Source organism: Phaethon aethereus (assembly GCF_964289735.1).
Source record: "Phaethon aethereus genome assembly, chromosome: 1".
NCBI classification, from domain to species: Eukaryota; Metazoa; Chordata; class Aves; order Phaethontiformes; family Phaethontidae; genus Phaethon; species Phaethon aethereus.
The window spans coordinates 85,037,678-85,063,824 of NC_138575.1; the positions used below are offsets into that span (position 1 = coordinate 85,037,678).

At 48.6% G+C, this 26,147-nt stretch overlaps 1 protein-coding gene across 1 annotated transcript; it reads right to left on the bottom strand.

Moving 5' to 3' along the window:
• On the bottom strand, positions 1-23,770 carry LOC309416805 (alpha-2-macroglobulin-like protein 1; the record flags this gene model as incomplete). Its single annotated transcript, XM_082014171.1, has 35 exons — positions 1-41; positions 170-272; positions 520-588; positions 1,338-1,428; positions 1,736-1,860; positions 1,969-2,184; positions 2,322-2,536; positions 2,951-3,113; positions 3,484-3,558; positions 3,798-3,954; positions 4,754-4,835; positions 4,976-5,152; positions 6,206-6,289; positions 6,912-6,966; positions 7,473-7,594; positions 8,175-8,301; positions 8,432-8,657; positions 9,347-9,461; positions 10,272-10,356; positions 11,343-11,495; positions 11,748-11,897; positions 12,193-12,338; positions 12,726-12,789; positions 13,456-13,686; positions 13,922-14,089; positions 14,576-14,685; positions 15,093-15,207; positions 16,225-16,336; positions 17,686-17,770; positions 18,180-18,339; positions 18,846-18,866; positions 20,938-20,990; positions 21,628-21,790; positions 22,757-22,940; positions 23,712-23,770. 35 exons carry the CDS (start codon positions 23,768-23,770, stop codon positions 1-3), a joined length of 4,302 nt encoding a protein of 1,433 aa, XP_081870297.1.
• Positions 23,771-26,147: the final 2,377 nt, after the last annotated feature.

The window sequence follows — 26,147 nt, forward strand, 5'->3', positions numbered from 1 at the left end:
TCAACTACAGACGGCACTGTAGTCGGCCAAGGCTTGCTCCTCTGCAAAAGGAAGAAGTCGATTACACATATGTGCATGCACACAGAGATGAGTGCACAATCTCTTTTCCCAGCCAGAGAACTTGGAACCCAGCTCCCAGTCCCAGAGTAGGAGGGAGTCTGCAACCCACCTGGCTGGTAGTAATCGTAGACTTTGATGCTGGCCGGTTTCAGGTTCTTCATCTGAATTACTTGTTCCAGTTCCAGAATGAAAGTCTGAGATTCATCGTTGAGCTTGTGGAGGTGGACAGAAATTAGCAAGGAAGGGTAGAAAGAGATTCTGGATTTTAGAAACTGAGCACGTGTGAGGAGTAGCAAATGCTAACCCAATGACAATGAAATTGGGCAAGCTTCCTCTGCCCGTAGTTCTGCCAGTGCTCTTTCCCCATGCCTAGCCCAGCCTTGGGCTTCTCACGCAGCTCCTTGTCCTCTGGCCTTTTGTTCTCACTGTGTCAAACCAAATGCTTTTGTTCCCACGTACCTTCTCCAGATAAATATAGACCACATCAGCTTTCACTTCTATTTTCTTAATGATGGTTCTGCGCTCCAGCTGGGATAGGAAACAATAACACAAGGAAATTTTTGAGCACTTTCCTTAGGGCTTCCTGACCTGAGGGACCCACTGTTGTATTAAAGGGATGGGGTGTGGAGCTGGACTCTGTGTGGAACTGTGTCTTTCTCACGCATAAGGGTTTTAGTGGTTATATCTTTGGTAGTCCCTCCTGGACATACCTTGTGAGCATCTTGGTGATGAATTATGCTGTTCAAGCTCAGCTAGAGGAATCTCCCAGTCTGGGGACAAAAGGCCATGTGGATAGTACATAGGACTGATGTGTTGGTTAGCAAACAGGTGCAGGCACCAGTAAAGATTCTCGTTATCTCACTGACTGATAGTCTGCTCTTAAAGACCTGCCTGGGGTCTGTGCAAATAATTAATCTTTCAGTTTTATGGCTTAATTGGAAGAAAAAAAATCTTTTTGGCTAGAACTAGAACCTCTCTAAGAAATCTTGTCTTAGAATTTCTGGCAAACAAATACTGGTGTTTAGCACACCCAGCAGCACATTTTGCTCCTGGCCCAAGGCAGAATAGTGTCAGCGGGAGAAGCTGAACCACCTCTGATCTCTGTAGCCAACCCCTGTGGGCCCAGTATAGAAATAAGAAGGTTTGGTTCAATTACAACAGCAAAGGGACCCTGCTAATTTAGTTGCCTCATGGCCTGAAATGAACAGTTCCCGACAGGAGCAAGCAGGTGGGACCCATTCACCACAGATGCTTTTTTTTAATTCCAAAGTCCTTACCAACATCCTCGATCCAGGAGCCAGGATGAATCCAGACAGCAGGGATACCTCCACGATCACCATGTTGGATGTGACTCTGCTCCCGATGTAGCTGAAGAAGAAGAAACAGAGGGCCTGACTCCGTGAGAATGGTGCCCTCCCAGCCCACCTTCGCTCCACCACCACAATGTGTGTGCAGGACCCTGAGCCAGGTAGCCCACCAGGACTGGGGACACAGCCGCAACTGCTCCCTCTCACAGGAGGCAGCCAGCACCTTCCTTCCCCACCCCTTCTACCTACCAAATTCACCCTCTGTCCTGTTCACCCCAAGTGCTGGGTCCCTCCATTGCAGTCCTGAGGCTTTCCTCAGGACAGAAGGTCTTGCTAGAGGATGAAACAGCAAGATTGCTTGGGGTCACCTGGCAAGGATGCGGATGGTGAGGCCACGCGCGTTGGCCTGGCTACAATTGGTCAGCTCTGTGTTGACACGCAGAGTGAAGGTTACAGCAGCCCGTGGGAGAGACTGGTGGTACCTCAGCACTGTCTGTGGGGTGAGAGCCAGGAGGGAAAAAGACAGGCCAGGCATGATCTCATGCAAGGAGAAGAGGCAGAGTCCTCCACATCTCCTCTCACGCTCGTCCCACCACCTCACCTGAGCAAAGATGCAGCTGCTTCCATGAACCTGCACTAGGAACTGCCCTGGGACCTCTGTCAGTGCTGCCTGCTGCACCAGCAGCCGCTTCTGACGGGTGACCTGGAAAGCCTTCCCAAAGCCCATCTGGGACTTCACCCTCACAAGCGCCTGGCCTGATGTGCTGAACGTCCTTGCTGCGTATTTTGCTAAGGCTTGCAGGGCAACAACTGTGTCCTAGAGAGGGAGAGACGGTCACCACTCTGAAAGCATCAGCTCTAGTGAAGCTGACTTGGAGCAGGAAGACCTCAAGAGGACTCACCCTGCCAACCTGGGTGCAAAAGTATATCAATCCACAGGGAGCTACTTGTTACCTGGGTGGAGGCAAAGCCCCCATAGGCATTCTGCTGCCGGGTCAGCCATGCCACAATACCAGCTGCAGTTGTCATGTCACCTGCATGCACCCGTGGCTTAGAGAGGTACGCCAGGAGCACGTAGGCCGTCAACTCTATGTCCACTGACTGAGTACCAGGCCAGAAGTCTGTGGAAGCCGGAGAGCTTGGCTTGGGGCTCCAGTGGATTTGTCCTCCTGCAAAAGAGAAAGGAGCATGCAGGCTCTCTGGAGAGGACATGATTGGGGGTTCACAGGAAGCAAAACCCAGAGTGCCTTCAGGGCTCCTTCAGCTCATTCCCTGTACTCAGGCCAGGATCGCTTTCTTCAGTTTATTCTCCAGGGCTTCATCTGATCTCAGCTCACAGATTCCTACTTCCTCCCTCAAGAGAATCTTGAAATCCTCCATGCTGAGGACACTCTTTCTGATAAGTTACCTTCACAACTTGTGAAATAATTTATTGTATTTTCAGTCACACAGTGCGGTTACTGCACATATACAAGGAATATGTACAAATACGTATGTCATTTTGAACCGCTGTAGCTGGGCATACATTTACTCCAGATCCCAGCAGGTGAACGAGAAGCATTACCCCAACCAGCAGCCAGCACCTGACTTGATGGCCTGTTCCTCCAGTTTGTACAGCAGCTCCTGGGTTGTCTCATAGTCCCCAGCCAAGGCAAAGGCATAGGCCAGCACGGCTTCTGTGTAGATGTTGGTGATGTTGTGAACCGCCTGCTGCAGGCAGCGGAAGGTAGTCTGCATCAGCTTGCCCTGTGTTAGGAGAAGAGACACATGACAAATTCTGACAGGGGCAAAGCAGGGGGCAGGGGAGCTCATTCCAGGGATCCAGACTATGTCTTCCTGATGTAGCTCCAAAGAAACACACTAAATTACACACTCTTTTGAGAAAACAGTGCGCTGGGAGCCATAGCCACCAAACACTATTGCACCATGCCAGCGTTACAGCACTGTCTCTTTTGAGGAATGACTTCACAGTTTGGCCAAATATTGGCTCCCTCATAGCAGCTCCCTACCTGTTCCTGGCCTAGAGAATGCCAGCTTTACAATCTGGCATATCCCCATCGCAGTGCCCAGGCATGGGAGCATACAGGAGAGCAGGAGGGAGCGGGAGCACGCTCACCTTCAGCGGCTGACCCAGCTCCAGCAGTGCTGCAGCGACGTACGCCCCCAGGGAGATTTCATCATCCACGCCACCCTGTGAAGGGAATGCACCTTTCACTCCCTAAGTGGTGCTTGGAGAGCGCGGGCAGTGACCCCCCAGAAGGAAAAGCATTCTTTATGCATTCCCCACCCCATACCCTGCTCTCTTTAAGGCTGGTTGCATGGGTTGCAGGAGTGACTTTCCAGGATCCTTTGGGATCCCACAATCTTTTGCTGTCATAAGACTTGTCCAGCTATTCTCCAGCTGTGCTGCCTGGCTTGGCCCTCATTTACCTTTAGGGAGGAGTGAAAGATACTCCCTTTGGTTGCAAAGCAGCCACTGGGGAGCTGATTTTGTTCTAGCCAGCGTAGGGCATCCTGGACATTCTTGTCATCTACATAGATGTATTTTCTGGCTTGGCCGAAACTCTTGGCTACAAAAGCTGTCAGCCTAGGAAGAGAATGAGTTGTGAGAGAAAGAGAAATACAAAAAAGGCAAAGAGAAAGTCAAAGGCCTCCTGGTGCTTGTCCCTGAAGTTAACATTGACATAGTGGGGTGCCAAAAATGAGTCATTTTCTTACAAGGAGTCAAGCTAAAAGTGGAAATGTTCCACAGGATCCAAGTGGCTCCTCTCCCTCAGCCTATGTCCACAAATGTACTACTCATGTACTACTGCTTTACCCAGTCACTTTGCAAATGAAAAACCTCTTACCCCTTCTACTTTTACCTGTTATACTTCATCTCCTCCAAATACCTAAGGACAATCTTGAATTCCCCATTTCCTTCCTCCCTTCCTTTCCTCATTTCTCCAAGCCCAGACACCACAGGGCCAAGCTGGGCCAATGCAGCTCTTTCAAACTCTCCCAAGCAACGTCCTGCCTGGGGAGATGATTTTTTATTGCTCTCCTCTGATCTACTTCCTGTCAGTGTGTACTTCTCTTGGCTGCCAGGACACCACCAGTAGTACCCAGTGTTCTCTGTGGGGCAGCAGCAGGGCCATAGAGACAAAAAAGGGACCTCCCACCCCCTGGGACCATATCTTTGTTGTTCCACTTTCCCATAAACTCTGCTGCCCTGCTTCACTGCTTTTTCAAGTGGCTCAACTCCCTCAATCTGTCTCCCTGCAGAGAGTCCTAAGGTCTCCATCCAAAAGAAGGAACACACACCCTATCAGTCAGTTTCTCAGGCACATTAGCTACTCTGGCCCAGACAGGACAAATCAGGAGCAAGGCATATTCCCATTGCTTACCAAGTGTTCCCTTCCCCATCCTGCTGCCCAAAGACACTGTAGGACCCATCTCCATGTCTATAAAGAAGTTGCATCTGGTACCCTGGAGAGATGGGAATAGTGATTAATACTGCACAGTAACACAGAGGGACCAACATTGACAGAGTGAGGGCCTGGGCAAGAGCTATTGGTAGGTTGGACTCAGGGGAAGGCAGAAGAGCAAGGTGGGTCTCTTGTACTTGCCATTGCGCAGGAATCCTGTTGCCCTCTCCTTGATCTCGGGGGTCAGCTGCCTTGTCTTCTCCAGGTACTGCAGCACATAGACAATGGGGGCAAACAGCACCATGTTCTGCTCTCCACAGCCATGGGGCATCTGCACCAGGCGGTCCAGGTTCTGCAGTGCCATCCCCATGAGGTCACCTGTGCAAAGGTGTAAGAAACAAAGCAAGTGTAAGTATGATTTGAGGTGCTTCTCAGCCAGGCAGTGGATAATAGTGCTTTATCTCAGCACAGGAGGAAAACATTGAGAGAGGAGGAAAGAGGGGTAAACAAGTGCAGGATGGAGAGCGATGACTGTTTTGTCTCTTCCCAGTCTGGCACCATGATGCAGGGTGACCACACTATGGAGCCCCTGAGGAACTTTCCCTTATCAGCTTTTGAAGTCTGAAGGGGTCCAACCATAACAAGTACTATTTGTAAAAGGCTATGAGCAGAGCTGCAGTTGCTCAGTGTGTGTCATACAGACAGACAGAGAAATATAAAAGCATGTAGAGAAAGGTTGAGATGTTTCTGGTCTTTAGCCAGGCCTATTCTACCTGGCCATATGTCAAATATCAAAATGTCAGTAAGCCAGAAGGGGTGCTAGTCAGATGGTGTGAAGGTGTCCATATGTCCTTTAGCCAGCCAGAAAAGCCTTGTAATTGGTTTCCTCCTTTGGAGCTCTGCTGCATAATATCCATGGCTACTTATGCCAGGCCTGGCTTCATACCAGTTCTGGCATGGGGGCAAATGATCTCAGCGTAAAGTGTATTGAATGCTAGGTATGTCTGGTGCCAGCAGCCTCTCCAAAGTGTTCTTTTGCAACTTAGTAATGCTGAGAAAGATTTCTTATCTCCCGAAGTTTCTGCTGTAGCAGTGAAAATTTACAGGGAGACAAGATGGTTATGAGCTTTGCTGATTGTATCTACACAGAACTAGCCAAGGTCCCAAAGTCCCAGTAAAAATAATGACCTAGAGTCTCTGCTCCAGAGTCCTAGCTAGAAAAATAAGGATTATTCTCTGCAGATTACTTTTACCATGAAAGCCTAAGTGCTAATCCAAAAATCTGAAAGCCTGGTGTTGAAAAATCTTGCAGAGAATAGAAAGCATCCTCTCTTTTGAGCAGTTTCATGTCAAATGGATCTCCTGACACCATCACCAAATTAAGTATTGCTCATCTGTAACAGCAGTGAGCCCGCAATAGAAATCATTTACCTGAGATGGAAATGGAAGCCCTGGCAGATCCCTTTACTACATTGTCAGGGAGGCGAAGGGACACAGGTTCTTCAGCCATGTTTCCTGATAATAACAGGGTAAAGGTGTAGCATGAAAAATCAAACCAAATGCATCTAACCAGAGAGACAAGACTGGCACAGATAAATGGGACACTGCCTACATCCCGCTCACACAAACTGCTCCTTGCAGTCTGTCCCAGTCATCACACCAAGCTCCATTGCCTGTAAACTTTTCACATTAGAAGTGACAGGAGAGCTGCTGGCCAGGCTGAGGGCTCATCAAGTTTCACAACTCAATTCACTATGCTTCACAAGCTTCACAAGAATCACTGTTGGTCATGACTCAGCAAGGGAACATCCTGGAGAGACTTGCAATGCTGCAGGAACAGGGTTGGGAGGGTTGTAGCAGCTCTCACTGGTGACTATCGAGCCCCAGGAATGCCCAGGGGCTGCAGTGTGGGAAAGAGACTACAGAGCAGGATTTTGTCACCTATACTCAGTGGCAAATTCAGTAGGACAGCACACGTGGAAGTAATATTTCTTGTTCTTTCCTGTCTAATAGGAAATGAAATTTCCTATGTGAAAAATAATTTGAAAACATTCTTTCATCAGACTTCCCACAGTTTAGTCCTACTCTCAGGTCTACTCATTTCAGGCTGCAGGACCCATTCAGGCTGTCCACATACCTCCTCTTGGGCACAAAAGGGAGCTGTAAGACTTCTCCACTAACACACCTTCTGGCTGCCAGGGCAGGAACGTGAACATGGGACAGGAGAAACAGGATTACACACAAAATTCCCAAACAGCAGCAAAATTTCAGAGCAAGTTCAGGTTTGAATGCAGTCGCTAATCCCCAGGTTGTCAGCGACTCCATCCTCCTCACCTTTGGCAGGTCTGCACTAAAGCTGCTTGCTTCACTGCTCAAGAAAGCACGAGCAAGCCTGAGGGACGGGGCTCTCTGGTCAGTGAGCATATACAAAAGCTCATGTACAATGGATGATTGAGCAGGGAAAAAGGCACAGGGAGAAACACAGACATGGTGAATGAATGCAGCTCAAGAAAGAGTACCGCAAGAAGGGAATAGGCATGGCTAGGTCCAGGGGAGAAAAAAGCAAACTGAGCCACAGCCTTGGTATGCTAAAGCTGTCCAAAAAATAAGGAGAGAAAACCATTTAGCTCAGCTCAGCCTCCCTTCCCCCATGGGCAGGGATACTCAGAGAGAGAAGCGAGCCTGCTCTCATACTGACCCGGACCAGCAAGTGTTTGACCAGCTTGTGCCTCCACCTCATGGTAGCTGGCAAGGGCTTCCTGCCCCCACACCGTGGCGTGGTGTCCAGTACCTCTGTCCTCACTGTGATATTCAGAGTCCCTAGCAAATAAATTGAACAGAGCCTGTTTCTTATACCTGTGGCCAAATGGAGTCAACTTGCTTTAAATTATAGTGGTCTGAGATGCTTCAGGAGGCTTCATAGCCTCAGCAGTTTGGCTGGTAAAGGTGAGCCAGCCAGTACTGATGGCTTGTTCAGACACCCTAAGCATGAGGGAACTAAGTAATGCCTCACCAGCAGTGACTTCATTGCCCTACCTATGATTGTAACAACAGAAGGTCCAGCAGCCCCTTGGACCCCAGTGTCCCCTTCCCATTGCATATGAAGCTCTGCACTAGCAATGCAAGGTTCCCCCACCCACATCCATCCAGCCTCTTCCTCCCCAGATGCTGCCACAACCCTCACTTCAAGAGTTCACCATCCCACCCATTCAGCTCCTGCCCTCTCTGATGAGCCTGTCTAAGAAGAGAGAAAGAAAGACATGATGGATTGCATGCTTGAACCACCAAGAACAAACTTCCGGATCCAGAGGCAAGGCTCTGCCAGCTTCTCTGGACCTCCCACTCCCTCTCACTTCAGTTTTAGGGTTCCCCATCACTGCTCCCATTTTTGCTGCCATACCCAGCTGGACTGCTGTCACATTCCATGTGAAGGTCTTGGTCTCCTCTGCACACAGACACTCCTTGTCCTTGCAGGTCCGGCATGGCTCTACCTGGAAGTCTGAGGATTTAGCCAGGGCCACATGGATCTGAGGGAATGACAGATGCAGGTGAGTGATTGGGCAACTCAGGAGAGATGGCTTGGCACAACGCACTCTAAAACTGGAGGGCATGGTAGGTCTGTCCCACAGAGTGTTAACCTGTGGCACAGGTACACACCTGTATGCACTGCTGCAGGTAGTTGAAGACAGTAGCTTTCAACATGAAAGTCTCTCCTCGGATGACAGAATATGGCAGTGTTACATCCACAAAGAAGGGCTGGACTGTTCTGAGGCTTGTGGTTGAAGCAAGGCCAAATCCCCTCCCAGCCAAGCAGAACATCTTGACTTTCCACTGTGCAGCAGCAGCAGGTGCCGCGACAGGGATACTCCTGCTGCCGTTGGAGCTGAGAGAAAGCGAGCACTTGCATGAAGAAATTCATCCCACTCTGCTGCTGCAGAGGGAGGGCTCACAGCCCTGGATGAAGGAGGCTATGCAGGTCCTCATGCTCTTATCAGCCTCTACTATATTACCAATGACTTCTGCTCCAGCAAGGCATCTCTCAGCAATTTGTTCCCTAAAGCTATAAACTCTGCTTAAATGACATCAGTAATGGCTTTATATCCTTCTCCTGAGCAAGACATTGCCCAAGCATTCCAGCTCTACACTCAGTCAAACAGCATGATGTCAGTCAACAGCATGATGTTCTGGAAAGCAGCAGCACCATATCCTCCTGAGTACTGATCCATCAGTCTTAATCTAAGCACTGTGGCAACAAGGGCTGCAAATTTAGCTGGTGCACCCACCAAACTGAGAAGTTAGTAGAGTGTGCCGCAATGTGTGAAGAGACAATAGTTGGTGGTTTGTTCTTAAGTGTATTGCTCTTCTCTAAACCTGTGTAGACTTCAGTTCTGCACCTCAAAGTCTACTAATCCTTCAGTTTGATGCACTACAAATGCAGGGGAGAGCCACAAAATTCACATGCAGACCTCTCTTTACACCTATAGCTGGACTTTTGCATAAATGCAAGTCAGCCAAGACTCAATAACAAAGGGGTAATCCTTCTGTCTATTTGTAAAGTCTGGCATCACCTACCCGACAGAGAACAGATTCCAGATCCAAGTTTCTGGGAAGTAGTGGTGAAGTCTTCCATGGGTTGTAAATTGGGGTTGTTCCTTAGTGATTCTTTGGTCTTCTGTGGAAGACGCCCCTAAAAGAAAGAATAAGGAGTCCCACCAGAGTGGGAGAGGTGAATCCTGCCAATGATAGACAGCCTAGCACTGAGGCAAGAGGCAAAGCAAACAGTAAGAGAGACTTGGGAAGTCTGGTAGAGGAAAACACAAGGGATTGGGATGATTTGGTAGGAGAGGGAAAATAGGAAGGGAAAAGAGACTAGTAACATGAGAACCAGCTTGCAATGAGGTGGTTGCAAGTTTTCCAAGACTTGGCTAGTCAAAGCCAGTTGCTGACCTGACTCAGAGTTGGTGCTAAAGAGACTAGGGACCTTCAGAGAGACATTTCAATCAACATTTCTGTAATTCAGTGAATAACAATACTGTTTGCTTGTCTGCAGAAAAGTCACAGCCTTCTGCAACCAATGGTTTATATATCAGCAGGCATGTGAGCCAGCTTAGTATGATTGTCTAGTGCAAACTGAGACATAGAGGAAGGAAGTGACTGTCCCTGCAGCTGCAGGTGGGGACAGAAGCCAGGTCTCAGCACAGCCTGTGGGGTAGTCCCTGGTAAACAAATCCTCATGTATGCTTGGGCTTGTCTGTGCCAGGAAAGGGTATGCCATCCTTTAATGTCAGGAAACGTCCGGGCAGTGACATTCTTCAGAGCCCTTTTTATATGGACTGAGTCATTCCTGCTGAGGCTGGTGGACTGGACAGCTAGGCTGTGGCAGCAGCACCCATTACTCCTCAAAGAGCCAATATCTGCCACCAGCAAACCCCAGAGATCAGAGGGCTCTTCCACCTGGGTGACCTCATGTCCCAGGTAGGCTGAAAGTGCAGCTCACCCGTGGTCAGCTTCCTATCTGCCCGATGAAAGCACTGAGGCGGCCTCTTGATCACAAGGTTTGAGAAGATTTTCAGCCCCATATTCTGTTAAGAAAAGAAGGAGGGCAAGGGAGGCAGAAAAGTGTCTGTGAGTGGGGAAGAGCAGCCGCTGCTCTTCAAAATGACTCTGAAAACCATCAGGGCCAGGACAGTCCAGTGCCTGGGGGGCCTGGAGGAGAACTGGCACAAGCAGACACATGCTGAGGGAGGCATGGCACAGCCTCCCTGATCCCTTCCTTCTCAGGAGGTCACTAAACCACCACCCCTCTTCTGGGGGACACTGGGAAGTCTTGCTCCTCTCAACACATTTCCAGTGGCAAGGGCACAGAGAAGAGGTGTTACTGTCCTGTCCCATCCCCTCATGCACGCTGGATGACATCTGCCCTCTGAAGTCACACAGAGGTGTGATGGGGAGCACACCCCTCATTCAACCCCCGGGGCTGTGACATGGGCCTGTCCACAAACACAAGAGATGTCCCTATGCTGCGAAAGAGCCTCCTATCATGTGTCTCTATTGCTAAATAAAAGAGGACAAGATCTGATCCCCAGGTCCAAGGCCAAATGTCACTGCCTGTCTTGTGTCCATGCTGCTTAAAGATAGTCCTTTCCAGAGGAGATCTGCCTTAAACACACCAAGAGATCTGCCTGGGAACAGCCCAAAACAGTGCCAGAGAGCAGGCTAACAACTAAGCCATGCCTACGACCTGTGGTCTAATGCTTGGGATCAATCCCTGTCTTTCTTTTCTCTAATACTGTAGACAAACAGCACACAGCCCAGGACCTCATTCCCAAGCCCAAAAAGCTGGGTTTTGCTGGTCCAGGATCTCATCATCTTGCTTTCTGCATCTGTGGAGGGGGATACAGGTGTTCATACTCATAATAGGAATGTGCATCTCTTGAGGCAGCACACTAGGTCAGGACAGACAGCAGGGGCTGTCTGGAGAAGGCAAGGCCTTCTCAGACTGCTTGGAGAGGAAGAGATCTCATGCTCATAATTTCAACAACTCTGGGAGAAGTCACAAGGTGATTACCCGGAAGAGGTTAAAGATGTCAGGCTGAAAGGAATGCTGTGGCTTCCCTCGTAGCAGAGATGACATGGAGTGGGGCTGAACACAGTGATCGGAATGCTCTTCTACTTGGGCGGGATATCCATGTCGGTAGGCAGCAGGGAACAAACCATAGACCTAGGGAAACCCACAGGCAGAGAAGAATCGGGCAAGGAGCAGATAACTCCAGACGCTTTGCTCCACCCTCCCCTAGCATACATATCTGTTCCTGTCCACCTCCCTAGGCAGACCCCACTTTCTCCTCCACACGAAGACCTCCTCATCCATTAGCCTCCAGCTCCCCTTGCCACAGCTCCTGCTTGCCTCCCCCAGCTCCCCCAGCCTCCCCCACCACTCCTATTTTTTTTGCCTGGTTGCACAGACACTCACCATTTGGCTTGTTAGCTCACTCTCTGGTCTCATGAAGAACATGTTTTCATCCACTGCCTGTACTGCACACAGGGAGCCAGGGGCTGCCTGCAGTAGGAGCTGCACCGTTGACCCTGAGTGGGCTTCTTTAGCTGGGAATCTTACCTTGACCTTGAGCAACACACCAGGAAAGGAAATAAGAAAAAGAGAGAAAGAGAGGTGAGGAGGCTGATAGACAGGCGGCACAGAAAGAAAGAGGGAGACCAGCTGGAGTCTTCCCTGCTCAACCACTGCTATGAACAGAAATCACTACTGAAATTTTCCTGGTCCCTGGGCACTGTGCTGCAGACATTCCCTTCCTCTCTTCTCCCCAGTTCTCTCTTTGAAGGATCTGAGGGTCTCCTTTCCCTCAGGCCTGCTGACTCCTGCTAGTCAGCTTTCACTCAGCCACAGGAGTGAGTCTCACCTGGTTTTCAAAGCACAAGGCAACATCAAAACGGATGCTGTCAGCTGTTACCCCTCCATTGGGGAAGATGGCATACACCACTAAGGAAGGTGATGGGGTGAGGTCAGCAGTGAAGGTCAAAGGGATGGAGAAGGAACCCTTCAACACTGAGGAAGGAAAAGCAAAGTGTTTTCATCACAGCCCTACTGAGATTTCCTTCTACCCTCCTCCTATTTTCTGCTTTATGATCCCACAATGTCAAACCAATTCCTGCTGCTGCTTTGTCTGCCCTCTCCCTCCATTCTCTGACCCCATGTGCTCCATCTTCCCACAGGTCCTCCAAGTCTCTCTTCCCATCATTGTTTCCCTCGTTCTGTCTTTTCGGCCTCTTCCAGCTGACACAATTGCTCCTCAGCCTCCCTCTATCCTGTTTGCTGACTACCCAGGACCTATAGATCCAGGGAATTTGGGAGGAACTCTGGCAACTCTCACCATGTGACCTAGAAACCCACCAGATGCAACTGTTTCCCGTTGTTTGGCTGCCACAGACTTACTGTTCAGCTTCCCGACCTGGACACTCCTCTGGCCCCTGACAACAATTCCAGCCTTCCCAGTGACCTGCGGGAGGAGGGACATGGGATGAACAGACTGCTCTTTGCCACCAGAGCACAGTCACTCACCCATGTGCACCATGCTCTCTCCTAAGCAACCTCAGAAATAACTGTGGGTCCAACCCAATCCCACACCTTCGGTCCAGCAGTTTTGCATACGTCACAGTGTGGGAAGAGAAGCTTTAACATGCGAGATTCTGGTCTGGTCTGTCCAGTTAGGACAATGGATAGGTAGTGGGTTCACTGGAGATAAGTGAGAGACAGCTAAGGTATTTCCCCTCTAGTAGGCAGGTCTCCAGACTGGACCAAAAGCTACTTCCACTGAGCCGCTGTTTGATAACCAGAGTGAAAAAGTGATCCCTCATCCAGTTTTAAAGGCAGAAGAGTTTGACAACAGACTCTGCACAAGACACTTCTCACTGCAGCCTTAGCAGAGGCTAAGGCAAAGGTAGAAGTCTCCTCCCATGCAGGGAGATGACTGGGGCTCTGATACCAGGGTCACACTGTGGCCAGGCTGAGCTCTACTGGGTATAGTGTTCACCCAGTTCTCCAAGAACAAGTTTTTCCTGTCAATCCTCCAGGGATGATCTAAAATTACACCCTCAACATTTCACTGGGGTCTGGTCCCATCAGTGCAGCCTTTGGTCCCAGGTTCTCTACCACCCTTACTCACATAATATGCAAAACCTATACGGCTGGTGTCTTCTCCCAGGTCATCCCGACTGAGCGTGAAGGTCACCTGGACATTCTGCTTCAGCCCACAAGGCAGTGTTTCTGTGAGTGGGTGTATGTCCAGGAAGCTCTTGGTTGTGACATGGAAGGGCTGCAGGTGATGATAAGCATTTGTATAACTGAATTCAGTTTTTCGAGGCGTTTGCATGAGATCCTCCAGTGTGAACCTTCCCTGAAAGTGGACCAGAGACACACAGAAATCAAGTTTTATGCTTCAGTGCTTTGTTAGGATGTCATCAGCTTAGTTTGGGAAAGGCTGTTGCTTGGTGCCTTCCTCATGGCTCTGCACAGGCAGAGCTGTGTGGGGAGCCCAGGTCTGAGCTGGCAGGGGGGCTGCAGGGCAGGAGTGGGAAGCACTGGCAGATCTCAAGGATTCTCACTTTCCTATATGCAAAGGTGGGATTTACCTCCAAAGAGACTGATGAGCTGTTCCAGGCAGTTGTGTCCAGGTTGAACGATGCTATTCCACTGCCATCTGTGATGTATGTCTTGATAAACCGACGCCTCATGAACTTTATTACAAGGTAAACTTTTCTGTTTTTCATACCATTTCCATAGTGATCCTGCAGCTTAATCTGGTGACAAAAGGATGAGCCAGAAAAGCCAAAGTCAGGTATTTCTTCCAGTGTCATACCCAAAACCTTCCTCTCTCTGGCAAACATAGAGCCTCCTGTGTAGGTGGCCTTAACGTCAGTATGGCCCCAAGAAGACAGGAGACCTATAAAACTCCCTCATCTCTAAAGCTACGCTAAGAATGATTAAAACCTGTCGCTTCCAAAAGGTGTGTGTGGCCAGAGCAGGAGGAGCTCATGTCCTAGCCAACAGCTGAGACATCCTTGGTTCCCAGCGTCCCTGCTGAGATATCAGCTCAGCAGAAGCTGGAAGTATAAACACATCAGGGAATCTGAAATGCAGAAGCTGGAACCTCACTGTCAAGTAATGTGACACGCTGCAAGGTAAAGTACTCTGAAGAACAGTAAATGATCTGGGTCAGCAAAATTTTCTAGACACTAAATTCTTTGGCAAACGATGGGGAGGAAATAGGCAAAAGAAAAAATCACCTTCCCCCTGTAGGGTACTCCAGGGATGTAATATTCATTTGGTGTCTCAAACACTGCCCTTGCAGCTGTCCTGAAGATGAGGATTTGGCTGGAGGTGTTGATCTGCACCCCTGTTGGAACACAGAGGAAGCAGGATCAGTATCAGAGGTGACTACCCAGTTTAATCTCACTTTGTTATTCCCAGCCCCTTTCAGTGGAGTGTCTCAAACTTCCTTCCTGACACCAGCACCCTCCAAGGTCTGGAGGCTGTTCCTGTGGTACTTCCTTCCTTAGTTAAGATGCGTCCAAGCCCCACTGTGGCCTCACGGACCATGCTCCCAGTCACACCTCATCCGCCTGCTGCTGGCAGACCAGCTCTCTGTGGGCACAGTGAGTTCCTTGGGCAGGACCTCTCTCTGTGTCCTGTGATGGTCCCAGCACCAGGTGGAGGAGAGGGGTAGGTGTGCCCACTCTGACCCTCACCCTCCCAGAATGGTCCCTCTCACCCTTTCACCTTCTCTGCTGAGCCCCTGGGTACCTGTGCCCAACTCCAGGAGAGAGGCTTCTGCATAGAGCTTGCTGTCTTCCTTGCTGGGAGCCAGGTTGAAGACCGACGTGCTTACAGAAGGGGTGAAGCACCCCTTGCTTGTGGTCTGCAATAGGAAGCAGTAGATGTTATTTGGGGCTGGGGAGGAGGGAAGAAGTCAGAAGTACAAGGTGTTAGTCATTCTGTCATAACTCTTGACTGTAACAAGTAATAATGCAGACTCAAAGGTAGATAGATATGGTTCACACTTAAAATTCCGTATTTTCCATTTTATATGCATGAATATGTGTAATTCATATTGTAGAAATACAAAACAAAACATGCATCACAGTTTTATCAAAGTCACAACATTTTGGCAGCTTTCCAGTTTTAGTAGAAAACTGAAGCTGTACTAACTGGATCACAGAGCAAATATATGAGTATTTTAGTAGATCTAGTTAGGAGAACTGCAGAATCAAATGAAAATTCAACTAATGAATCATTTCCAGAGCTGGAAGACTACAACTACTGTAACAAATCATATTGACAAATCATAAAGCATGGAAAGTTTTCAACCATGTATGTACAAGGTAAGAGCCCCAGCTATGAAGTACTTTGTTAGGAAGGGAAAGATGTAATGAGGAAAATATAAAAATATGCAATATATAAACATATAAAAAGAGAAAATATAGTAGCCACTGTATGATTTGGCTATGGAATGAACCACGTCTCCACCATATGTTAGTGTCCTTGTGCAGCTTCAGGATAGGTTCAGCTTCACGCGATAATTTTACACCTGAGAAAGCTCTGTTAATTGTTGTTTCTTACATTGCACCAATTTCTGGCAAGTTATGCTTCTTTCCAGAAAAGACCAGAACTCTAAATCTTTCTGTGAAAGTCCCCTTTTCTAGCCCATATCATTAATAAGCAAAGAACAACTTCTTGGGGTAAAGGCTTCTCAGTTGGTCTAGGCAACAATAATTGCATTAATTGAATAAAAACAACTACTTAGTAGTCTACATATACATTACAGAGGCTGGCAAATCTTCCCTACGTAGCAGTTCATTCTGCTCACTCAGCCCTTGACACTTAGTCCTGTGTGGTGCTCCTTCACTACTCATGTATCTTCCAGGATTTTACTCACCGGACCACTGTATTCCCTACATACGTCCTTGCTGGCATTTTGAAGACGTCTCCTCACCTTCTGGCACAAGGTCACCCGCATGGTCCCTTGCACCGCTTTCCCATAGCTGTACCTGCAGGGAGAGCACCAGAGGAGCTGCCGCGCAGCGGCACGGGGCGTTTTGGGGAGCACATTGCTCCATGCAGCTGGCCTTCCTGATGGGGGTCTTAACGCAGCGGGTAAGCAGGCAGGCGTAAGGGAAAATACAGCGTGTTGTGTACTTGGGCAGCGCAGTCGCAGAGTCCTGCGTACAGCAGAGGCAGAAACAAGGCACAGGCAGGAAAGGACCTGTGCTCTCCACAGCTCTCCCACTTCTGGGTGGTCGCTGTCCTGGAATTCCAGGCAGACACAGAGAGCTGACCTGAACTGATATGTCCACGCAGCACGGAGCAGCACCCGGTGGAGATACTAGCTCAGGTGTGAAAGCAGCAGAAACCTGTGTCCCTGGAGACAGCAACAGCAGGTGCATGGTATGGCAGTAATAGAGCTACAGAGTGACCTCAGACCTGCTTCATATGGACTTATCTCATGGTCTGGACTCTTGCTTCCGTCATCATACCCGCTCTGCTCTTTTTTGTAAGGTACAGCAGAAGTGTGCCCTTGTCAGTGCAGACATTTCCGCTGCCTGCCTTACTGCCTTTGACTCCTCTCTGGCTTTCCCTTTGGAGCAATGCTCCTGACTGTATCGGTAACAGGAAGACATCTATGACCCATCCTGGGGATGCAGAGGGCTGTACAGTTTTCTACTAGAGCTTCACATGATCTAATATTAATTGTCCCAATTAATGAGAAATTATGTCAGACCAGCAGCAAAGAAACACCAAAAGTCTACGGACAACACATCCCCAAATACAAATGAGCTCGCACCTTTTATCTGTCTACAAAGTGCTTTCCAGATCATTCTCCTTCCTCCTTTGTGGTTATACTGTCTGAGGTCTTCACACCTTCATCTGCTCAGTTTTTGATAATGACTACATAACTAGAGAAACCCACCTGCTGCTTCTAAGAAGGCAGTAAGTTCAGCAGCATGTAAGTGAGAAGGAACAGCATAACCTTCTAAAGAAACACCAGTTCCTGCTCCCTCAGCAGATCAGTCCCACAACAGATATCTGTTTTTCCTCACATAACATCTTTCAAGGCTGGACACACACAGCTTTCAGAGCAGGATATCACTTGCCTAGGACAACGCCTCTCTATAGCTGGATGGCCTCTCCCAAGTGTGGCTCATGTACCTCTTCCCTAAGGAAGAACCCATCAGTTTGACTCTTGCACTATTTGGAACCCTTCAAAAGGAACTACTGTGTTTGACTCTTCTTGAGTCACTTGCCACTTCTCCTTGATGTATTCAAGAGATAGGAGACATACAAAAGGAGAGACACAGTTTTGATGAGCTGTTTCCTTCCCTCTGAACATCCTCCTTACTTGCCACACACACGCAGTGGGAAAGTTTTATCTGAAGCATAAATCTGAGCTGGTCCCTCGAAGAAAACATCAAACTTCTGCAACACTGGAACAAAACCCACAGAGTTACTCCATCAAAGGGAACAGACTACCTAGAAATGCAATCACAAAAGGGAAGAGTGTGTTCATGTAAGGCATGAAGGAACATGTTCATGAGGTAAAAGCAAGGACTAAATAAAAACAGGGAAACCAAAGAAGGAATCCCCCTCTTTCCCTCAAGAAACAATCTTGCAGAGGTCTTTAGTGTATTCTCACTCTGTGCCAGCCTAGTTGGTAGCAGATATCTTCTCCAGGAATCTGCAGCACAATCTCCCTTCTGTTCATTTTTTTATATTGCCCACTCCAAGCTCTCAGACAGTAAAACTTAGTTTACAGTATTTGGCTATATATTGTTGTACAGACAGAAACAAGCAACTTTTTCCATTCTGTTCTTTGTTCTCCATACTCCATCTTACCACGTTCCTCCACCTTAAAAGTACTGGACACTTTTGGGTTCACCACACTGATGGTGTAAGTCCCCAGAGAGAGTTCAGCAGCTAACTGGAAAGAGAGATCTGCAATGCCCTGTTTTGGTCTCACATCCAGCCACTGGCCAATGCGGTTTTGGTTTGGGTCCTGCAGTCGGGGGGAAGAGAGAAGAGGCAGTTGTCAGCGACACCAGCTATTGTCTACCCAGAGGCCAGTGGATTCAAAGGCATTTCAGAGATTTCAGAGGTCTTCACAGGTTCCTGCTGCTTTTACCACAGATTTTGCTGAAGTGACCTGAGTGATGGAGCACCAACAGAGGTGAACCCAACCCACCCAGGGTTACTCTGCTCTGTACTGCCATTGAAAAAGAATGTATGAAATGTCCTGACATTTAGACTCCCCAGTTTTACGTAAAGATGAACTTTAAGAGTTAGCTAAAGTCTGACTGGCATTCCTGAATGTAGAAATGGATGGAAGTTGAAGCATTTGGACCGTCAATGCTTGTTAATAAGAAGCATGTGGACACAGTATGCGTGTGCATGTGTATACACAGACCCTAAGAAAAGTAACTTGGCTCAGTAAGACAGTGGCCTAGGTATTATCCACACTGAAATACCTTTCCTCATAACACCTAAGGATTCTGAAACACCCACCTGGACTTCCACCACGGAGTACTGCAAAGCAAACAGACAGCAATGTCAAAAACTGGCATGACATAGCAACCTGCATATAAACTTATCTTACCCACTTAGCCCCTGTGCTGTGACAACACTGCCAGTCCCAAACCTTACAATACAAGGAGGTTGATCCTACCAAAACCAGGAAAATGGCTTTGAAATAGTAAGGAAAATATGCAACATAAAAATCTGTGCTATTCTTTGGATTTGCTTTTTGATCCCTGAGTTTTTAAGATGCACTTTGGTAAATATTCTGCAACTGTGAAAGCTAGAATATACTATGAAAAAAAGCTGAAATGTACAGAGACTCACAAATACCATCATCCCATATCCACAAATTAAAAGGCATCAGTTTTGTAACATAAATCCCAAGAAATAGCAAAACTGCATCATCTATAGGAAGAATACACCTCACATTTTGCTGTAAAACCCCTGGCTGAGGAGGTAAGGCTTGGAGGTATGAATTACTGCTGACTGCAGCTGACAGTAACAGGAGGGACAAAAAAGGACATACTTCAGCCCTTCTAGGCCTATTAATTCTCTGTTCTTGTATCACCGCAGCTATCAGCCAGGAGGCAGTAGCAGTGAAGGACATGTGATTTGGGAGCATGAAGCATAAGGAGGCAGGAGCAGGGGCTTGGGAGAGTAATTGGTTTGTAAACAGAAGGCCACGTGTAATTCACATTATTCACATTATTCATAATTCTAAGCTTTCATGCAAGTTATCATAGGCATCTCTGTTTTCACTGAAACAAAAAAAATGTGCAGGTTAACTATTTTCATAACTTGAATCCAATGTGAATGCTAAAACAAAACATGCTGGCAAACAGCACCCATCTTATCGCCAACCAATCTAATTTACAAACTATATATTATAGCTTTAATGCTGCTCAAGCGTCATAATAGCTTTGGTTAAGCATGACCTCTTTTGAATTTTCATCACAGGATTATTAACAGTTATAATGCTAATTTACTTACACTCACACATAAACATCAAACTTTTATGGTCAAATATCTTCATGAACCAATTGTAGGCATAGAAGAAAATGTATTGTTTACTCTATTATCTAACTAATATAAAAGATATGACTTTTCTGTTGGGAGGAGAAAGGAGTGCGTGATCCTAGGCCTTCACCAATAGCCTGAAAAAGTAAATTAAGTCAGCAATAAAGAAGCTGGAAGGATCTCTCCCTTTATTTCAGTGTAGAGGGATTTGCTCCAATTCTCTGCTCACATGTGCCCTTCAGTATTTATCTGTCATGGCATGAATTCCTGTTGGCTCTTCTTAAATTTCTTGTGGACAGAGGAGCATGAAATAGCTAGAGCTGCTGGCTGCAGGTATAATTGCTTACTGTAGAAAGATGCTAGTCTTGCACTTTCCTGTCTAGCACAAATGATGCAAGCCTCTGGCAACTTCTCACTCCCTCGACATGGGTAGAATGAGCTGCTGCCAGCAGCAAGTCGGTATAACTTGGTTATACTGTTTTCTCTCTTTTCTTTTTTTATGATCACTTAATGCGTATCCTTTCTCATATCAATTACTTTTTTTTTTTAATTTTGCATATGTGTCACCGCTTGCTTCTGACCCTCCTGGCAGCCTCAGGTGTAACACATTCCACAAAGCGCTGAGCTTTCCAGAGCTGCAGGAGGGGAGCTTCAGGTCTGGCCGAGTCTGTACCCAACTTGTCTGGTAACTGTGCCCACAGCCAGCATCCCACTGATGTCCCCAGAAGCCCTGCCCGGGTTTTTTGGGTGAGGGGCAGGTGCACACAGTTCCCAGGCTGCCCTGTACTAACTCAGCTAGCAGGGAGCACTGGCACACTCCCCAAACACCACCAGCGGTGCCAACCCTCCCACGGGCCGGCAACCCTCCCGTGAGAGCGACGGCAGAGCCGTCGGCAAACACGCGCTGCTGGTCCCATCCAGTTCCATAGAGGGTTGGCGTTGGCTGCCCTGGGTGCTGCAGACGTGGGACTGTCTCAGCCTCCACGGCATGGGGCCGGCAGAGGAGGAAGAACAGACAGAGGGACCCCAGAGACTTCCTTGCCTCCACTGAGACGGGCTTTACCTTCCTGTTAACGGGAGCAAAATCTTCAGTCAACGTCACGATCCGGAATTTCACTGAGGGGAGAAAATGGAGAAGAGCACATTATAGAGATGGGGTACAGTCGGGAACGGACTTGCCCTGCACTTGCCTCACCCTGAAATCACAGCTCCCCACAGAACCCTACCAGCAGCCCCACACCTGCCCTGCAGCCCCCCTTACCCTTTGGTCAGCCGTGCTCACTGCCTCTTCCCCGCAAACGCATGGCAGCAGCACAGCAGCCAGCATCCCAATTTAGGGTCTCTCCCATAGGCTACACCTGGAGGTACTCTTAGGTTTCCTGATCTGCAGTGTGAGCAGACTAGCCCTACCTGGCCCTGACCAAGGAGACCACATTCAGGTCTGCTCCCTCTTCCGAGACAGCTCTGCTCCTAGAGCGTGTGAGATTGACCCTTCCAGTCCCCTCCCACCCCTACAACTTGGTACATGGATACATCACTCCAGAAGGCAGCAGATAGCTTCCCCCTCTGTCCCCAAGGCACAAAGCACTTGGCACCCCACTCACAGGAAATTGGGAACAAAGTCACAGAATCACAGAATCACAGAATCACAGAATCACTAGGTTGGAAAGGACCTTAAGATCATCAAGTCCAACCATTAAGTCCAGGCAGGTCAAGGCGGGGGAACTGTCGGGATGCTCCGCGCAGCGCTTACCTGTCTGTCCTGGGCTATAGACGGGCTTATCCATCTGGATGAATGTGCCTGTGCCAGCCCTGCGGATCAGGACTTGCTTCTCTTCATTTGCACTGAAGTAGTGGCCATTGGAGATGCGCAGGTGGACAGTGCCCACCTCCTGGCTGCCTGCAGGTTGGGGAACCTAGGACACAAAAGAGGAGCCACCAGGTTAGCAGGCAGTAGGAGACGACAAGATGGCATCAGAGCAGTGCTCTTCTCACTCCTGCTGCACTGTGAGGCCAGCCTCTTCTCCGTCTTACTCTGAAGGCCAGCAGAGGGTGTCCCTTCAAGTGGCTGAGGACTATCTATGGAAGCACAGGGGACAATGCCTTTGCACTTGGGACACATCTTGGACAAAAGGAAAAGAGAGCCCATTCTGGCACAGAAGCTGCGTCTGCCCCTTCACAAGGGACACTGTTAGAGCCTGCATGAAATGAGATGGAGAAGTCTTAACCCAAGGGAAGAAAAAGTCTATGTCAATGAGAAATCTGTTTCCTAGAGTGTGCAGGTCATGGAGGCTGAAATCCACTCTTATTCATCAGTTCAAACCAAGAAAATAAGGTTCATGAGTTTGGCAGATCAGAAGGACTTGTGCTGAGCTTGTGTGCACACCCTCCCATGCCTTTCCTAGCCCTCCATCACATTTTCCAGCCCTTAAAGAGAAGCTTGGAGGGAAGCAGACATGATGGGAGGCTCTCTGAGATGAAAGGTCTGGCTCTTCCTGCATCACGATTCACAAATGACACCCTGTGACAGTGCTTCCTTCTCAGAGGAGCAATGAGCTGCACAGCTGCCATTGGGGTGCTTCTAAGCACCTCCATACTCCTCAACCCTTTGGTTCCTGGCCAGGCAGCCTTCCCTCAGTGTGCCACCAGGGTGGACTGTGAGATACCCAGCAGGAACAGTATCATGCAGACGGACGAAGGGAGGGAGGGAGCAAAGACACCAAGCTCCCACTAAGCATTCTCCCTGACTTTGCATTCACTCCTTTCCATGCCCTCTTTCCTCCTGTCATCCTCATTCTCTATTTCTCTGATGAGGGGAATCATGAGCCAAAAGACCATGCTGGGAGCTGCCAGCTAGAGGTCCTGCCAAGAATGATCCTGACCTGAAATCTGGAGCACTCAAAGATCCAGTTGTTCCGGACGACCTTGCGGTAGAGACTGAGGTTGCCAGATGGATGCACAAGAGTTAAGGCTACACGAATAGGCTTCTCCACCCCACGGAGGTCCAAGCACACCCTCTGGGAAGAGGGGTAGGACAGTGCAGCTGGAATGATGATCAGGTACCTCCTGCAGTGGGGAAACAAGACATTACATCCTGAGAGTAGTCTCACCCAATCTTGGCACTAGTACTCCAATGGTCTGAGGAAGTAGGAGGGTTTACCACCCCTCTGGGGGCAGAAAGTGCTGGTCTGCTGGAGTGAGAGGGACCGATTAACAATGAGAGTTTGAACCTCTCACAGGGGTGATGGAAAGTATATAGTTAATGTCAGATAAATGCAAAAGAAATGTTTTCAGGTGACCTCAGGTCACACTGGTGTGTACATGGTCTTGGAGGACGCTACCGTGGCGTGGAGAAACATATACAGTAGACACCATTTCTGCTTCTGCAAAGGAAACTGTTATTAGGTGTTCCTAAAGAAAATGCAACAGTCCAGCCCCTCAACAGAAAAGGATTCGCCCTTCTTGCTTTGGGATGGCTCCTCAACTACCTTGGCAGCAGACTGGTTCCTGCTTAATAATCCCCAGCCCTGCAGCCCTTTTCATTTGCCCTTCACTTTATCCTACACCTTTCCCTTCAGCCTGCCTCAGACTGCAGTCCCTCTTCTTTGTTCCCACCACCAGTCCTCACCCAGTTCTTGTACTGCAGCAATATCCATGAGAGAGGTTCCCACCTTCAGGAGGATTCTATGTTCTTACAAGGCTTGTGGCATGCTGCATACCACCCCATGTCTATCCTTCCAGCAGACGACCCGCACGGTCCCATGCTGTCTCCCTGCTATCCTGGCCCCTCCCTCAGCATCACAACTATCAGTCACCAGATTTTTAAATGGCACTTACGGTTGTGCCACTATCCCCAGGATGCAGAGCAGGCAGCTCAGGAGGAAAGGAGTCCACATTTTCATGGGAGACACCCAGAGGTGGACTCCTCTGGAGGGCCGGTCAGGAGAGAAGATAGGGTGCAGCTTCTCTCCTTTCAAGGTCTCAAGGCCACCTGCTGATGTTGCCGTTTCTCCCAGAAAGCAGACAAGAAGCCCCAAAGTTTCCTTCCTTCTGCCTCATTCCTGTGTTTATAGTGCTGCAGGCACAGGGTTGTGCCATTCAGGATGTTCCCCAGCCAATCCAAGTCTTTTTGGACTCCAGCCTCTCTGCTCTCCTACTTCCCTGTGGATGAACCAGCATCATTTAGACAAATTTGCTTTTCATTTTGCTAAGCAACAACCCGTTTCCTGTTCACTGCGCTGGCCCTGCTCCCTGTGCCAGTTGCAGCCCCAGTCCCATTGTTTTGTGTCCAGCCGGATTGTCCCACGACCCCTTGGCATGTGACTCACCTGGAGCTCACGGTGAGCTCTTGTGGTCATACTGTCCCCAGGCTTTCTGAGTCTGTAGCTCCCAAGGCAGGTCTCGGTCTTGAACTGGAGACCAGGCTTTGCACAAAATAAGTATATATACATAATGCTCAGCTCCTTTGCAGAGTGCTGCCTTACCCAGCACAGAGCGTGACAGAGCTGGAGTCCTCACCTTATCTCTGCCCTACAGGTATTTCAGTTTAAAGAGGAAATCTAACAGCTGCAGTTTGCTCCAGCTATATCACACAGTGCTCTGTGGTCCAGTTCAGGGACAACATACACATGCACTCGCTGGTGGAAATGAGGGATGAACATCGGTCAGGCACGTCAAAAACTGCATGGCTTGAGTCCTGGTAGGTTTTCTCTAGCTACCAAGAGGCTGTGGCTCTAGCCCTAGGTGATGGGAGCACACACTATCTAGTCTGGGAGCTTCTTTCCACATGCTAGTTTTATACCTGTTAGCCTACTGCTTATACTGAACTTTTCCCTGAGTATCTTACATAAATGAAAAGAAAAAATGGTTCTTGAAACCACTTATTCTTAAAACAAGAAAGTTTTTCTGTTTTACTGTAATGGCCATTTCATATCAAGATGCACCACTAATTTTTTCTCCAGTACCAAACTAAGTTCTTAAATATGTAGGGCCTAGTAATATTTTCCTTTTCTTCATGAAAGACATGCATAACAAGGAAATTAGGGTTTGGGGCATTTTTTACACACACAGAGTGGACAGATACAAATCCTCTCTCTCCTTTTCCTCCCTCAGCCCTGGGCTTTGTTCAGCTCAGACCTGCTGGTGCCAACAGCTGAGAATAAGGTGTAAGTGCACCTGGATAAACAAGTGAACAGGAACCGGAGCAAGAACGTGAATCACTCTCTGGTACTAGGCTGCCCTTCGTTTCTTTCCATGGGTCTCAAAAAGTACAGGCAGTGCCTGCTGAACAATCCCAGCTGACATTTGTTTGTTCATGGTAGAGCCACAGCGGTTCAAGGGGACAGCCAGATCATAAGAGCACAGGGGCTCACAAAGGCAGAGGTATTGAGCGTTCTGGCTCCTACCGACTCCAGCAGCTGTTTTGTGAGAGTGGACACATAAACACCTCTGAAGTTCTGAACCTAGCACTGATTGGAAACCTACATCCAGAGCAATCAACCCAATCCAACCCCCCGTCAATGAAGCAGAATGAAATAAATGTTGAAGCAGCAAAGACAAAGTCACAGGTTTGGTGTGCATGATTCATCTGACTCAGCCCCATCTCCATCTCCCATTACCGGAATGGTGACCAGCTGCTGGTGGCCAGGAGGCACTCGGGAAGCAAACACTTAGCAGGGCTCTGCACCCTCTGCAACTTGTGGCAGGGCACACAGTGCCTGGCTGCTGTCTTGTGCCGAGATCCTTCCCCAGCCCACAGACCCATTGATCATTTGGCAAGAGGCACACAAGGAGTTGAGGCTGGATTTGTGTCCCTGGAGGCAGGCAGTCCTTGGTGCTCAAGCAGTGGAGCCGATCACAAGCCTGACAGAAGCACATGCACCACTGAGACTCCAGGCTGAAGCACTGCAACCCCTCAATTTTGTGAAGCATAAACAAATGAGTGTGATGTTTGACACCTCCTGCTCTAAGCAGGGAGGGAGAAGTTTAGGCCACAGAGAAATCAATGTGTTTTGTACAAAAGTGTTTTTTTCCACCTTTAAATTCCCTGGAAGACAGCCACCTCCCTCCAAATGGCCTCTAGTAGCCAGATACCGGAGGTACTACGGTTTAAGTCCAGGAAAGAACATTTTGAAGGACCCAGAGAGATGATAAGAAAGTGGGCATAGAAATTGCAAAATTGAGTCAAAAATGTCATGACATGCAATTTTTACACGGAGTATGTGTACACATACGCATGGGAGGGGAGGTTTATGTATGAACTCCTCCGGCAAT